This window comes from Eublepharis macularius, chromosome 11 (genome assembly GCF_028583425.1).
Source record: "Eublepharis macularius isolate TG4126 chromosome 11, MPM_Emac_v1.0, whole genome shotgun sequence".
Lineage (NCBI taxonomy): Eukaryota > Metazoa > Chordata > Lepidosauria > Squamata > Eublepharidae > Eublepharis > Eublepharis macularius.
In genome coordinates this window covers 84,420,512-84,437,368 of record NC_072800.1, presented here as the reverse complement: position 1 = coordinate 84,437,368, position 16,857 = coordinate 84,420,512, and the positions used below count along the sequence as shown (strand labels likewise).

Here is a 16,857-nt window from a genome sequence, read left to right as displayed (position 1 = left end):
TCAGACTACTATTAGAGGACTGTAGAGCTGGAAGTGAGCACCAAGCTATATAGTCCAATTCCCTGCGCTAAAGAAAGATCTTCCACACCTGACAGATAGGAACACATATTCCAGGAGAAGGTTTAACAGAACATATCCAGATGGCACAAGCAAGCAATGTAAAGTATGACAGCGGAAGATACAAAACCCCACAATTTTTCAAACGATTCAGCCACAGAAAAAGTTCTTCCCCAACTTCAAATATGGTAAAATTAGACCTAAGGCACAAAAGCAAAACTTATCTGTTGAGCTTCCCTCAAGAGAAAGTTTTCTTAGCACTTTACCTCTTGTTCTCCCCATCTGATATCCTGCCTCTAGATGTGGCCATCTCTGAACCCTCAATGGGATGGGGAAAACCCAAAATCTAAAGGGAAAAAAATTTCTTCCTGACCTCAATAGGCCACTTGAGAGACATCAGATGTAAAAGGTACCACAGAATACTCTTTGAGTTTAAAAATTAAAATTGTACTAAGGAGATAGGTTGTTCCAGAATAATCTCCTTCGTAACAATGATATTATTTCTCAAATGGTTAAGTCCATGATTTATTACTAGAAAGCATGTGTGGCTATTGTTTAAATCATCTAAACCTTATAACCACACAAAATCGGCCTGGGGGAAGTCATAATACAGTTACTGAGCATTTGATTCAAAAATTCCATGCATATATAAAGTATAAAGGAATACCACCTTCCAGGTTTATCAAAATGTTCTAAAACTGTTCAACCAACCTGACAATTGAAAGCCCACAAAGCTTGAAAGGAACAAGTTTTATAACTTAAGTTAACCAAAGTGGTTTAGAATTCAAGTTCAGAAGTCCTCCCAAGTCCTCTTTACACTTTGCAGCCTAACACAAGGCTTTCCATTATCTCTGTGACATCAGAGCAGCCAAGCAAACAAAAGCAAGACGGCCCATTTGCCATCAAATCCTATCAGCCACTCACTTTCTAGCCAATACTCACTGTGAACGTGCCAGTATCTCTACACCTACTGAAAAGCAAACAAAGTCTGACCTGCATCTTTTCTGAAAAGGCAACATGACATACATCTAAGCAATGTAACAAAAGAGTGGAAAGTTTTATTTTCATAATAAAAAAGCACTGTTTACTTTAAAGTTCTGCTTTTTTTTTACAAAATGGGACAATCTGTCAACTGCCATACTTTTTGAAGGAAAACTTAAGAAGAAAAAGTAAGAACAAACCTTGATTGTGCAAATGTACGAGCTGCGGGGGAGGCGGAGGTGGGGGCTGTGGCAAAGGAGCTGCTTGAGTGGTCGCAGGACTCAACACAGCAGTAAACAGGTCTTCAACATCCTTTCCTCCCAGTTCTGTAAAACACTACTTGTGAGTATATGGATATGGATGCACACCACAAAGTTCTTAAAAGACAAGATACCAAACAAAAGGCCTTTTCTGTGGTATTTGTGGACCTCATTCTTGAGAGGTGTTCACCTACCACAGCCATGTATGTCTTTGTTTTTCTTGGTTTGTGTAGCTAACCCTCCCCCCTCCCCTCTTTATGTTTTTAATTTGTGCTGTGGCCGTTAGCTGATTCTCGTTGTGCATTTTTAAAAAAATCATATTGCAGTATTCGTTGCTTTAATTTTTGTTATTATGTTTTTTATAGCTTAATGGAAATCACTTTGAATATCTGCTCAACAGAAAGGCAGCACAGACATATAAATATAGACAAAAGAATACTAAAAAGCAAGAAAACATACCTGGAATCTTGTACAGTTTACCAAGAATTGCACCTGGACAGAGTAAAAGCAACATCAATGTTAGCTATCAAAGCACACTGCACTTATGCCAGATGGAAAAAACAATTTAATTTCAAGAGTTGTAAGACTAAAGTTCATCTAAAAAGGCATGCAGATGGCAATCTTATAAAATAGCAGGTATCTATGTAAGGCAGTGATGCAAGACAAAGATTTACCATCTGTGACCATTTTGTCCAGTTCGGGGCTGAGGATTCCATCTAATTGTTCTTCACTCAGTGGCCGGGCAGTCTGACTGACACATTGTGGAGGCAAAGAGGAGGGATCATCAGAGATGGGTCCAATATCTAGCCCAGCTGAAGGAAGGAAGGAAGGAAGAGTACTGTCAGTCAAAGTAGGAAATGCCAAAAAATAAAATCCTAACTGGTTTAGGAGGAATGCAGTCTACCAGAATTTCCTCTTTTCCATTTTAATAAATGGAAACCACTAACTTGGGATTCCAGTTTAACAAATGAATAAAAAATTGGAGCACTTGAACTGATTGCTGATACTAATTTTGGTCACTTTAAGAAATGAAGATTTTTTTTTTTTGCTAAAGATAATCCAAACCACGCTTAAAATTACTTTTCATAAGTCTCTCCTATTAACAACTTCAAAATAACTAAAAGGGAGCCTATATAACATAGCAATTGGGATATTTTAAAGTTATATAGTGAAAGCATTTTTGAAGCAATAGCTGCTGAGTGGAGGCTTTGCTGCTGGCGTTTAGATTGGAGGAGGAAAACGCTTTATTTACATTTATAAACTGGGTGCCTTTTTCACAGTTGCCGTGTCAATATATCAGATTCCTCAGGGCTACACTGATGATGGAGGCTTCCTTTTAATGCTCTTTTCTTTCAAGTGTAGGTAATGAAAGCTATCAACTTGCAGATGGAAAGAAACTTGAACTTTTGACAGTTTTCTTTGACCTGTTCTGTTGTCGGATGCTAGTAGACTGTCAGTGTGCTGCAGTGGTTAGTGTCGGGGTAGGATCTGGGAGACCCAGGTTCAAATCACCACTCTGCCATGGAAACTCACTGGATGACTTTTAGTCAGTCACACACTCTCAGCCTAACCTATCTTACAGGGTTATTGTGAGGATAAAACGGAGGCGAAAAGAAGAGTTAAACCATTTTGGGTTCCCATGTGATGGGAGAAGTGATGGATATAAATGAAATTACAGTACCATCTTTGAAAAAAAAATAGGAACTACTTCCTAGGCCTCTTTTCTACTGACTCCAGTGGTAAAAGTAGCTTTGCAGCAGTGCTGGAAGTACCACTAATATAAGAGGCAGGAAAACCTATTCTAATTGTTTCTTCTTCCTCACTGAAACTTCCTGTTATGAATGGCTTTTAGCCCACACTGATTGCCCCACTGTCATCTTTTCCTGTGTTAACAGGCAGCTCTAGGGGGAACTGGAAGGCAGGAAAGACCCACTTCTACCAGTGCCTAGAGCTGATAGGATTCATCCCACGATATCTCAGTAGGAAAAAAAAATCTCATGAACAGAATATTTAATACATTTTAATTTGGCGATTCTTCTCCCCGCCCGACCCCCTTTTTGCATTTTTTTGTTATTCCTTCCAAAACTGATCATGTGTTAAATGCAGCCCACAATACAGTCCTGGATCCTAATTACCACAAGCAGAATGGGGATCTCCCTCTATTACCACTTGCATCCCTTGAAAAGCTATCCTGAGGCCTTTGTAGGTTATGACAAGGGCACAGAAAAAGGGCAGTTACTAAACATCAAGAACCTGTATGAGCACGAGCAGAGACACCTTCTGCATCTTTGGACTCAGGCTTTGCTTGGGAAAATCATGGAACCACCCTTGGGAATTAAATGCACATTGCTGCAAACAGCTTTATCTGTGCTTCCTCTTAGAACACACCAAACACTTACTCGTCTAGCAAAAGTCTACACTCTGCTTGGCTGTTCTCCGCAAAAATTCTTCAGTGGTTCTTTTCTGCAACAAGCCAAATACTAGTGATTGTTGGCCAACACTTCTTGAAGTTTGAGGCTGCCCCTGATTCTCTTTAAAGTATACTGCTCATTTCTGAAAGCAAACCTTGTTCTTGTTTACTTGCTTGCAACTTCTTTCAATATCTGCCTGTCCTGAATCACCTTTGATCTAGTCCTTGATCCTCCTTGCCTGTGACGGTGTACTGAGCTCCTCCCTTTCACTGATGACTCACAATTGTGCTATACCTATTCCTGCGAGCACTGTAAGGTAGGACAACATGTCCTTGTATTAGATCAACTACTGGACAGCTGGACAGCTGCCTGAGCTCAACTCAGTTTTAATAAGTGCACATTATAGGAGCCTGATTTCCAATGTGTTTCTGATATCTCTTATGGCCCACTCTTGACTGAATGATACAGACATCAAGAAGACTGCTTACAGAAGACCCCCTTAGTGCAGAGTGTTTTGATAAGATGGCCAAGATAAATCAAAGATTTGTACAAGTCTTCTTATTTAACATAGATCTGTACCTAAAGCAACACATATACCAAAATAAAAATACAAAGTTGGAGTCGTTATAAACAAACCTTGCTTTTATTTCAATAAATGGCTCAAACTGTATGTGTTTCAGGTTTGCAACGGCAGATTAATGTGTCAATGACCACTCAAGGCCGAATTAAAAGCAGCAGTTAATCTTATATTCATGCACCACAAAATAAAAAGCCAATCTGCTACTGTGATAAGAGACATGTTATGCTTTATAATACATACTCAAATTGTACTGCAAAATGCGTGCACTCACACATACACACGTAAATAGACCCCAACTTGTAATTATTCAAAACATTTTCAAGAAAATTTTCACTCTACCAGGTGCACTGTACAGATAGGCTGAGCAAGACTTTGCCCACTTTGCCAGAAATGGTGAAAAATCAAAGTATTTTAGTGACTGATGAAAAAAAAAGCTGACATTTACACATGCACACACCAAAAAATTAGCTGAAACTACTAGGAAAGATAACTACTTCTAACGATGGATCATCATCCATGGTTTATTTTCTTACCAAATGGGGAAGATGAGTTCTCAACCTGGAAAGTGCATAAATCAAGACCTACAGGATCCAAACCAGATAAAATGGATGATTATAATAAGAAAAGGAAAAAAAAAGACTGAAAAAAGCAAGAAAGAACAAACTAAAAGTATATACAGCTGCATGCTGAAATAGCACATGGGTGTGACAGACACCAAAAGGTTTTTTTTTAAAAAAAAAAATCTTATCCCCATACCAGTAGCAAAGCAAAGTGCAAAGTAAAATAAATAGGAAATTTATTGATCAAAGTGAGACAGAAGAAGTCCTTTGCTAGTTGAAACACAATTAGGACAAATGCATCTAGAAATGACTAATTGCATAAAATTATGACCAGGGCACTGGATGAGTCTGTATACCAAAACCAGCTCTAGAAACATACCTGAATGATCCCCAGATTTCACCAAATCATCAGAAAGTATTCCAAGAATATCTTCATCAGTGTTCAACACGTCTGAAAGCGCTGCTAAAGGATCATCTGAGGTACCTACAGAAAAAAATTGTTCATTTGTCAAGAGACAACACGACATCAGATCAAGTGGGAGGCAAGTTGCAAGTCCATACCAGGCTCAAAGAAATTATGACTGAGACCTAAAAGTAGCTTTTCCTTCTAATGTCATGCTGAACCCCACCATAAGTCTACTCTACCCCAGCTCAGATACCCTGCGAACACATTTTCAGTTAATCCTCATGTTTGATACCCTAACGGTCACAAGCTAAACTTGCTCTTTCACAAAAGTATTACTTCCAGCTGGCCTGAGGACATTCCTAAGTTCTTTATCTTTTACTTAAGAGAGCCTACCACCAAAGTCCTTTCTCACACAAAAGCATTCAAACTAGATGAATGTATTGGGATTAATATCTGAAAATACTATATGGTTCCCATAGTTTAGGATCCAACTTCTATATTAATAAGATAGCTATTCAATATATTCCTCTTTCCCCATCCCTTCTGCAACTTTGCTTTTCAACAATCTCATAAAAAATCCTTCCATCCAAGCACTTCTTTCAAACCCTTTCCAAGAACTGTCCTTTCTTTCCAAGCTGTGCACACACTCTACAAGCCTTCCACTTTATAGCCCTTACCGATTATCAATTAAATCCAAGTTTAATTTTTTAAATACCTTGTGTTCCAAGTTTTGATGGAGCTGGAGTAGAAGATGAGCTGGGTAGTAGGTCTGAAGACAGATCTAAGAAGTTTGTATTCAAATTTACTTTGCATGAAATGTTAAGGCTTTCTTCAGATAAGTTATCTAAACTTGGTTTACTATGCCTACTGGTGTCTAGGAGGTCTTTTCCAAAGAAGGCTTCCTGCAATTAAAAATAAGCAAGATTTTAATGTTTTAAACATTCCTTCCTTAGTAGTTCACAGAATTCCCCATATATGAGAAACAGAATGGAAAACAGATCCAGAGGAGTTAGAATGGAAAACAAACTGATTACTTAATGCATAGTATTGTTTTTCCTCAGATTGTATTTATTCTGTTTTTCACTATTTGCTAGATGAAAAATTCAATTAATTCATAAGATAACTAGTGACTCTTACATGTAAAACTTTAAGTTCCACTTTTGATTCAAAGAATTTACTTAAAATAATAAATAAATAAATAATGAATGTAATTCTGACAGATCTCTGTCTTTTGGTGCTACACCTCTGAAGATGCCAGCCACAGCTGCTGGAGAAACGTCAGGAACTACAATGCCAAGACCACGGCAATACAGCCCGGAAAACCCACAACAACCAAATGTAATTATTGCCAATTTTATATCTAAACAGGCATGAAAAGACTATTTTACAAGAATCAATTAATACATTTCTCTTGCAGTATGGCAAACTTAGATCCAACTGAGGATATCTATTTTTATGAAATACATTAACAAACACAGGATGTTTTTAAAATTATATGTTATTGTATTTTCCTGTAAAGCGAAAGAATTAGCAGATTAGAATGAAATAGATCATTTTCATTTTATTACTTAATAGCGTGCAGTTGTTTAAATGATCTCTCCTTATGCAAAAACCAACTCAAGAGTGATAATGAGTTACACATTAGAAAGCAAATGTTTATGTCTTACACCCATTAACAGTTTATTCAATATATGCAAATGTTAATTTTAAGCAGCCCACTTTGCATAGCAATGACTGTACCTGCAAGTATACAGGAAAGGTTTCTTCAAGCTTGTTTTTCTTTTTCCTGTAACGTTTTTTAATTTTCTCTATATTTTCAGGAGTAGGAATAGATTCGTCCACTGGTGTATCTGGCAGCTGTTCACTCCAACCTAAAAACAGTGAATATGCACAACTATGTTAACATTTTATTTATAACCTTGGCCTATGTTTAAGGTGCACTGATCCTGCTCTGCTGAGAAAGGGCATTATTATTGAACTTCTATTTTTTTATCTGTTAATTTCTCATTTAAGCAGTAACATTCTAAATTTGAGATAATACACATTCCAACGACAGAATAATGTGGTGAATTGTGCGTGTTCTTAATGTGTCTACTGATGTCAATGAAATTAAACAGGACAACATTTTCTTTTATTATTTATAGATAATGACATCTATCAAGACTTGTGCACTGAGGAAAGTTTTGAGCTGTTTGTACTGGACTGCAGCCCCAACTTCCTTCATATGGTAAAGTTCTTCCCAGGAAATTTAAAAGCAACTTGCAACATGACATGACAAGTCTGCCATTGAAAGTTAAAAAAAAAAAAAAAACCTGGTCATGTCCAAGCTCATGGGTGCACCTAAAATAACTAGGTCCCTGAATTTAAGTCTACATGTTTAATCCAGGAATATCGGATATTTTAACATGACTACTTTTATTTTTACTATGAAAACCCACACCATTTGTTTGTATCCAGTGATGCATCCATGGAAGTGTTTCCTATACCCTCACTACTCTACTTCTGATACCTGGAGAGAGGGTGAAATCGCCACCTCATTTCTCTTCCATCAGTGGAGCTGGGCAGATGCTGAAGGGAGTACTGGTGGCAACTTCATCTGATTCCTCTACTGCATTGCAGCCCCTAACTGATGTTCATTATTGTATTTTAGCTGTTGATTCGTGCCACACTCAGAGTGGTGAACAAAGTCACTGATGCTTTTATCCCTACAATACAGCTGGGGAGCTGTGGCTAAGAGAAGTGGCTTATCCAAGGCCACCTGTAGAACTCATGGTGGTAGTGGATTCGTACCAGCAGAGTGCTGAGTTACTGCCCAACCACTTAACCACTACGAGAAAGGTGGAGTGATCATCATCGTCATCTCCATGCCTATTCCTCTGTGCAAGTCTTATGACCCTATAGGAATGATCTTTCCTAGGGTCAGGAGCAGAAAGAAGGCAAGAAACCAGCATTCCATAGATGCACCACTGGGTATAGGTCACCAGTCTCTCTCTCTCTCTCTCTCTCTTTCTCTCTCTTACTTGAAAGCTTATTCTGGCTATTTTGATTTGGTTTACTTTCCTCCTAAGAGAAAATTTATTATGTATTAACAGCACTTTATGTACAACATAGAGGAATGGTTTCTATGCATCTATTCCAATGCACTAGCATTTTAATATATGGTTGTGAAGGGCTAAAATAGTAGAGGGTAATTAGTTGCATGAGGCAATTTATTGTGTGGTAGCACTTGGCACAAATGATAAATATTTCTTTATAAATTAACACACAAATTGATTTTGAGAAAAAGGTTATTCCTTTGAGTAGGTTTTTTTGCTTAGCTGGGTTTCTGTTAGTTTGCTTCATGATACTCTCCTTTCTTGTCATGAAATGAGGCAGGGCAAGGACATCTGGGGGAGATAGCATTTAGCAGATATGGTGATGCCGGGCCAAAGTGGAGTCTTTCAGACTACAATCAGACTGGAAACTAACCTGCATCTCCAGATGGCTGCCGTCTACCATCTGGTGTGAAAACATCACCATCTCCTTGATGTTCCAATGACTTTCTATTGGACCAGGGAAATGGTGGGATCTAGAGGTCCAGAACCTCAAGCCTGAATTGGTTAATCTACCTCGGGGTCCACACGAGTGAACCCCTAAAGAAGTGCTGTCTCTTTGTTGTGTTTGTGTTGTGGGAGATGGAAGACTCTCTCTCTCTCTCTGTGTCCCCCATATGATGAGCTATGCGCCCACCCTTCTGGCTCAGCTGGAGCCATACTCCATGGAACCTGTAAGACTTTTTTAGCTAGCAACCTTTCCCATTTTCTCTTTTTTTCCCTTAGATTGCCGGCTTCATTGTATTTCTGTATTTTGCATTACTAATTGTGCCTAGTAGGTAAATTAAATAAAGTTATTTAATTTGAGATGCTGTGCCTTGATTCCTGCTACAACATGGCCCAGCCATTCTCTATGCTACTGAGCAAAAACCCTGAGTGGCTGTTTCCTCTGGGGCAGTTATGGAAGGGCAGGGGGTATCCCTTGGGAGGGGATAAATCAAAGATATCCTGGAGATGGTAGTGGCACTACAGTGAGAGGGACACAATCCCATCTACATGACACATATCTTCAGGAAAGTGTCTTCCACAGTTGTCAGCATGGCCAAATAAATTCAAAGCTAGGTGCATGAATCTGTTTAGAATTCTACATCCTTTGCACAGCTCTTATTCAATTCTGTCTATCACATTATCCATTATCTCTTACAGATGATTGTCAGGGAAAGAATGCCCTGTATGGCACATCTGCATATGGTATAAGTCACTAGTAACAAAGCTGTATGTTCTTATCAGTGACAGATGCTACTGTTAAATGAATAGAAATTGTTAGTGAATTAAACCTCTTGCACAGGCACATCATTTAAACATTTTTGGGCCTCATTAATTCCCTTTGTATGGTCACATTTTGATTAGCTGGGTTGTTATGTGCTCTTCTCAAGCACAGCTAAAGTGTAAAAAGTGCCGCTTGATTACTGAAGTGACACCTGACTGTATTTAGCACCTTCTCAGGTGTTAAGGAAATGTCTGCAGGGCACAAGACATGCGACCCACGTATTATCACTTACAACAACAAAGGAATAAACAAATGAAGATTTCCAACAGATGGAGGAAAATTCCTATTTGTAACAATCAAAAGATGACAGACCACCTAAATCCAAATACAAAACCCACTCTGTAATGTTAAACTGCCCACTCCTGCACATCTGCTATATCAACAGGGCACTCCATTATAATCAGATCTCCTAAGACAGATTTATTAAAAGACAAGTCCTAATTTTATTAGTATTTACAACAGCACTCAAAAGTGTTATTTGAGATCAATCTAACAGACTCCAATTTTTGGTAAAGCCAAAGCCCTGATTCATAACACAGTCAAGTTTGGCATTCTTATGAGTTTGGGTACATATTGTTTGGGGGGGGGGGTATTTCCAGTTTTTTCCCTCCTTTACTGAACTGCCTGAAGCACCACCTTCTGAGAGGTAATCTTGAGTGTAAACGAGCAACATAAAAGAGATGTCAAATTTCCTGAACATTTCGAGCCATGAGGAAAAATGGAAATTTGCAAAAATTGTAATACATGCAATACTTAACTTTTGTATAAAGCCTAAACTTATTTTACTGCTTTAAACAACATGAACTTAACATACAAATTTGTATTATTTGGCATATTTCTAAAATTTATAAATATAAATACCTACAAGCTTAACTACAAATACATCTAATATATATGAGAGAGAGAGAGAGAGAGGGAGACAGACAGACAGACCCCCTTTATGCCACTTCAGTACATATATCTTAGTTTCTGTAGTATGGCAGGTAGTAATGAAAGGATGAAAAAACACAAAATTTGTAGTAGAGAAAAGGAAGTCTATTATTTGGACAGAAACAATTGCATACAGTCACAACAGGACTAGCAGCATGTTTGGGGGAAACTTCGTAACGCTGAAAACACTAGGATTTGAGTTCAGTGGCACCTTAAAGACCAACAAGATTCTCAGAGTGTAAACTTTTGAGAGTTAGAGTTCCCTTCTACAGACACAGAAAACACTGAAAGATTTTATAACATATTATCATCAGACACACAGTACATCAGTTAGTGACAATATCAGTCAAGTTTAAGCAATAAATATATCCTTTAAAATACTGTGTATGTCTACAGTATACACAGAAACTATCATTACCGACTGACAGGGCCGGCGTCCCCATAAAGGCAGGTCCGGCCCCCGCCTCGAGCACTGAGGCGCCAGAGGGGGCACTGGAGGGAGTGCTGGGGGCGGGGGTGTGCTGCGGAGCTGGCGGTGGCAGCGCTGGGGGCTGAGCGGGAGAGATGGGAAGCTGCTCGCACACCACCCCAGCCGCCTGCCATGCCTGGCCCGCAGCTGCTACAGCCAGCCAGCCCTCTCGCCCCACGCTGCCCCCGCCAACACACACCCCTGGCTGGGCGCAGCAGCCATGGGCCAGGCACAGCAGGCGTCTGGGGCAGCGTGCGGAACAATGGAGTGGGAGGCCTGGGAGGATGCACGTGCACCTCCCCAACCACCTGCCACGCCTGACTGGGAGCGCGGGCAGCTTCCGTGCGCCATCCCAGCCGCCCGCCAGACCAATGGGGCCAGCTTGTTATGTGATGACATCGCACGCAGTGACGTCATCACGCAGTCCAGGGCACGCACGCGCACTCTGTGCACACGCGTAGGGGCAGCAACAGACCTGGCGCTGCCCCCAGCCTCGGGCGCCAGAAACCCTGGCGCTGCCCCTGCCAATTGATGTAGAATGTCTCGCATAAAGATCTTTAGACTACGGATTTCTGAGTTAAGTAAAGCATTGTAAAAAGCATCTTATTAATTTCAAACCAAAGATTTCATTATTTGATAGTACGCCCCCTAATTTCCCATTTTTAATGTTAGCATTTTTAAAAAGTTGCGGGGGGGAGGGGATTTTTTCTCAAGGTCTTCACGCCTCTAGTCACAGTGAACCAAACCGGAGTATGAAACTAGGGGAGGCAAGATGAAAAGCTGAAACCCCAAGTTACAAAACAGCAAATGTCTCATTGCTTGTGCAAGTAAAACAAGTAAGGAAGTAAGAATGCTACAAGCTGGGGACAGTCAGAAAGTGGAAAACGCTAGCTCCTTGTGGTAAAAGGCATCAGGTTGATTAACAATTCCAGACAGGTGCAGGGTTGCCTGGGGTTCTGTGAGCATGCCAGGGGTCTTCTCCAGAAGCTCGTCATTCTGACTTGACACCCGACAGGACTACATACGCCTGTTTTGCAACATGCTGTACAAATATGTAACCAGTTAGTCCCTGAGTGAAAAATGTACCTCTACAAATTGTTACACAAAGGACAGAAGACACCAAGATATCAAATATGATGACCTTATTCAAACAACTAGCTCAGTGGAAAAAGCCAGTAAAAGGACACAATCTAATATAAATTTACAAAACTATGGGTGTAAGGAAGTTTTAAGATTAAAACCCAGTTATATCTCAAGGGGGGGGCGGTATTAGGGTCACAAGACCAGCAAAGTAAAATACAGATAAAAAGAACAGTTTTTAAATCCTTAAAATGGGTAAATACATAAAAGATAAAATCATATATATGTATATGTATCTAACAGTAAAAACTCACTCACTTCGTTAATTCACTTCCCAGCAACTGACGTTTCCTTCGTCAAACGATACCCCTTTCTGAGTGCTTTCACACAGAATTTTGCAACTGCGTAAGATACAGTTCTCTGGCTGTCCTCTAAAAGATATACCCGAAGGGTTTTGGGACTAAAATCCATGTAATACTCTAATGGTTTAAATCTATAGAGTAGTGGGATAATAACCGAGTTATATGATCTTGCAGGCATGAGAATTTTTAATGATGTTTATGGATTATAATGACTCTTAAGGAACGACAGGCAACACTGATAATACAGATATTAGAAAACAGCAATTCATTCAATAAAACTACAGTGCAATAATATGTAGTGATAACAGGAGATAAATGAGGAATACTGTTGCATTATACTAAAGGCTCAAGATGCTTAATGAGTACCCACTTTCTTCTCTGTTAGGCATATGTTCAGATACAGAGCCGGAGGAATCTTTCCTGGAAAGAGAGCGCTTTGTTTTTCCTTGTCCTGTACGACTCCTCTGGCGCACCATAAATCCACCAATGCCTGTAAAAACATATACAGCTTAAGGTATTTGAAATAAAACATATTGTGATTTAAAATGTTGTCATCTCTCATGAACACAAAATCAAGGTCCACTTGAAGCATGATAGCAGAAATCACTGCACGTTTAGTGAGCACCTGCTTCTACTCTGTAACAGGAAATAACTACATGCGGGATCCCCCATCCCCAGTCACATGTATATTGTGGGGACATGGATTCAGGAGCCAAGATTGACCTTGGGGCATGTTCCCAAGGCAAAATAAAGACGATCAGGCTGGAAAGCTGATTAGCCTCAGGCAAAGCCCAGAAACTGTCAATAAGGTGTCAGAATTCTTTCTGAGGTTTGATTCACCACAATTACATCTGAAGTGTTGAGGAAGAATAGAGAACAACCATAGAAATGTCAACTTCAGGCATATTCTGAAGGTCAGAGAGATTTTGGAGGGAGACTTTTTGAACATGTCTAAAAGAGGCTGGAAAGGAGATTTGTTGAGGAGCTACATTAGGAAAGGTTTCAGCTACCCCCGTGTGATGGAGGCCTAAAGAAACTCATCTTGGGGAGTCAAGAGCTTCAGGACATTAATATTTTTGCTAACAAATCTTTCAAATTCTAGTGGAGATACCCTATTTACTATAATCCTTATGCACATGGGTATCAGAGCCAGAAAGATGTTCTTTGTATTTTTATTGAAATCAAAACAGATACAAGGCCAAAACGTCCATGAGAACTTTCCAAAAGAATGAGGAGGGATCCAGTTCCACTCAAAGGAGCAATATTCAGGTTCACCTCAGATCTGGTCATTGGGCAGGTGGCGAATTAGCAAAGAGGAGAAGAGCCAGCTCCATGGCAGGAAGCTGTCCTAACTGTCTTTCGCCACAATAGTGCAGAGTGGCAAAATGGTCCTCTGCTCAGTACTCCCCTCCTGAGGAAAGGAGAGACAGAGTCGTATCGGAGTGGGAGTTCCCTGTCAGAGACAGAATGTTCCTTCTTCTTAGCTGGGTGCTGTAGTGAAACCAGTACATTCCTGACCTACTATCTTCAAAGAAAGGGAACGACCATTAAAAACAAGCAAGGAAAGAAGAAGGGGGAAAAGGATAATACATAAAGGTGAAACAAGGTCAACCAGGGAGAGCAAGGAAAGAGACACTGTCCTCACTGGTCTACGTAAGAAGCAGACCAGAGTAGGGAACTCTCACCCTTCAGGTGCTTTGACTGCCCTGAGGAAACTGACTACACACTTCTAGAATGGCCCTCTGCCCATATTTAAACAAATAAAATAAACTCTAATGTTAAAACTAGATTTTCCTCTTGCACCTAAGACCCAGGTGGATTTAGAAATCTGACTGATTCTGGAAAATATTTAAGGTGACCTGCAAAAGAAGGAATTCTACAATTTAGGGCCATAAAGAATACTCTCTAGTTCCTAACTTAGACCTATGGATTTATAGAGATTGGGTATCCTTAACTGCCCTCCTTCCCCAAGAGCCGGATGTGGTTCTTCCCGTTTGATTTTCAGTGGCCCAGATGGGAACCCAGCAGCATGTTTCTATCCAGCTGTTCCTTCTGTATTTGTAGAGAATACCCAGTGAAATGGAAAACACTCAATCTTTTCATCTCTAGCTGTGGTATTAAACCTGGTGACCCCCAGATGTGGAAACCATAAACTTCCCTTCCAGATGGATGTAAGCCTGGATTTACAAGGGATTTTGCCACCTGAATTAGTAGTTTTTGATATAAATTTATAGATGCTGTGGTGGCAGAAAAGACACCTCATGCTGTGGTAAAGGTATTTGCTATAATAAAAATGAATGGTGTGCTGAAATATTATCAGGAGATGGCTCGTGGGAGTTGCACTTCCTTAACACACACCTCAATAGTAGTAGCATCCATCTGCAACAAATGAGAAAGGCAGGCCGCAATCTAGTCTTTAACAGCGTAATGGGGGCAGGATTCCTGCTGTTTGGTAACTCTGGAATGTACATCTTTATAATCGGGCTATAAATTCAGTTATAACCTGATTAGACAAAACTATGGCATACATGAATGAACAAACAGGTCACTTCTCAGCAATTACCCTTCCTAATTTTAAAATTAAATAATTACATACATTCAATAAATATAAAGCTAAAGCCTGCGCATATATCCAAGGCATATACTCTACCAGGTCTGTATGGTTTTCTTTTTCTCTTCTTGATTCCCTCAGTGCCTTCTACTCCCTTGGGATCATCATCTGCAGGTTCCCGCTCAGGGCTAGTATCTGATTTTCCTTCACAATCCATGAGGTCTCCTTCTAAAGAAAAAATTATAATTAGGAGGAAGCTGTCTGTGTATTTGTTAGCACACACACACACACACACACACACACACACACACACACACACACACACACCTCGCTCACTCCACACATACTTGGTAAGGCATATATCAATCAATTCGCATAAAAACTTCAGTATCATTGTGAAATCAAATTTTAAATACAGAGGACATCAACCTTTTGTTTCAATTGTCTATCAAAGTTGTGCTATTCAGCCAGCCAAGGAAAAAATTGTATTCATTTGGTTTACTTCATTTCTACCTTGCCTTTCTACCTAATGGTGACCCAGAGTGGCTTACACAGTTCTCCTCCTCCCCTCTATTTTATGTTAACAACTGTTCTGTGAGGCAGGTTGGACTGAGAGTATGTAATTGGCACAAGGCCACCCAAGCAAGCTTCCATGGCAGAATAGGAATTTGAATCTGGGTCTTCCAAATGCTATTCCGACACTCTAACCAAATGCATAAATACACTGGTGACCTTTATATATAAAGTCACTTTACCATAAAAGTTTAATATTCCTTTTGTTCTTTGAGGGTCTGTTTCTAGGTCAGGATAAATGCAAGTTCACCACCACTCCCTAAACTACTGAATGACTGTCTGAAAGAGGGGTCACGAAGCATGCCAGTTCCACATTCTTGCCCACATGTATTGCTTGATTATGCAGTCTGATAATGACAAAAACAAGGCTGCATTTACCTGAAACTGTTGCTTGTCAAATGGTCTTCTGTGCATGCACACATAGGAACTGTGCAGGTGTAGGTCAGCCAGCCTGTGTAGTTCCCATGTGGGACTGCACAGAGGCCACAATGATGAAAAGAAGGTAGCACTTACCTGTAACTGTTTGTCAAGTGGTCTTCTGTGCAGTCCCCATGTGGGACTGCAAAGAAGCCATGACAACGAACCCTATTTCCTACACTGAAATTGCAGTGGAACTATGTGCACACATATGTGTGTGAAATGAATGCATGCATGCATTCTTTTCTTTGGCTTGCCTTAGAATCCAGGGGCAATAAAGCATTCCCAACCTAGCTAAAGTTTGTTTATTATACTTTAGAATGCTTAGTAACATTTTCTTAACAGGTCAAAGTTCTTAAGAACTGTGGAATATAAATCTCAAATTAAAAAAGGACAAAACCATTCCTTGTTCAACTAACATTACTTGTTCAACTGAGGATAGTAGAGAAACAACAGTTTAATATCAAAAAAGGAGGGCCTAGATATTAGCAATACAGAATACATGTTTTCTCTCAGATTCAGTCCTGGCATCTTCAGCTATATGATCTCAGGTAATACGACTCAGAAAAATTGGAAAACTTAAGTGAGCCATTGCTAGTTTGAGTAGACATTACTACACCAGGTGGAAAAATTCAGCTGGTTCTCATGCACAAGATTGCATGGCTGAATCTCCAATGCTCTACCCATAATATGCCTTTTATTATATTTAATGCAGTTAATACAAAGCAAGGTGTTGTGACTAGAGATGGGCAAGAACAGGGGGGAAAACGAACACGATGTTCATTGCCATCCACGAACAGGGATTCATGAACATCGATGGACATGACATGTTCGCGAACATGTTCGTAGTTGGGAGGT

At 39.9% G+C, this 16,857-nt stretch overlaps 1 protein-coding gene across 6 annotated transcripts in view; it reads right to left on the bottom strand.

Moving 5' to 3' along the window:
* Window positions 1-16,857, bottom strand: part of KMT2C (lysine methyltransferase 2C) — a 198,163-nt gene that overhangs the window by 40,688 nt on the left and 140,618 nt on the right. For 4 of the 6 annotated variants that reach the window (XM_054991675.1, XM_054991677.1, XM_054991678.1 and 1 more), the window contains exons 23-31: window positions 15,109-15,237; window positions 12,829-12,948; window positions 6,996-7,126; window positions 5,971-6,157; window positions 5,229-5,333; window positions 4,823-4,870; window positions 1,973-2,110; window positions 1,758-1,790; window positions 1,239-1,364 (exon numbers count right to left, since the gene is read on the bottom strand). In XM_054991675.1, coding sequence (XP_054847650.1) covers window positions 1,239-1,364; window positions 1,758-1,790; window positions 1,973-2,110; window positions 4,823-4,870; window positions 5,229-5,333; window positions 5,971-6,157; window positions 6,996-7,126; window positions 12,829-12,948; window positions 15,109-15,237 — 1,017 coding nt within the window. The remainder of the gene's footprint in view (window positions 1-1,238; window positions 1,365-1,757; window positions 1,791-1,972; window positions 2,111-4,822; window positions 4,871-5,228; window positions 5,334-5,970; window positions 6,158-6,995; window positions 7,127-12,828; window positions 12,949-15,108; window positions 15,238-16,857) is intronic. The other 2 variants (XM_054991676.1, XM_054991679.1) reach the window with 2 other exon arrangements.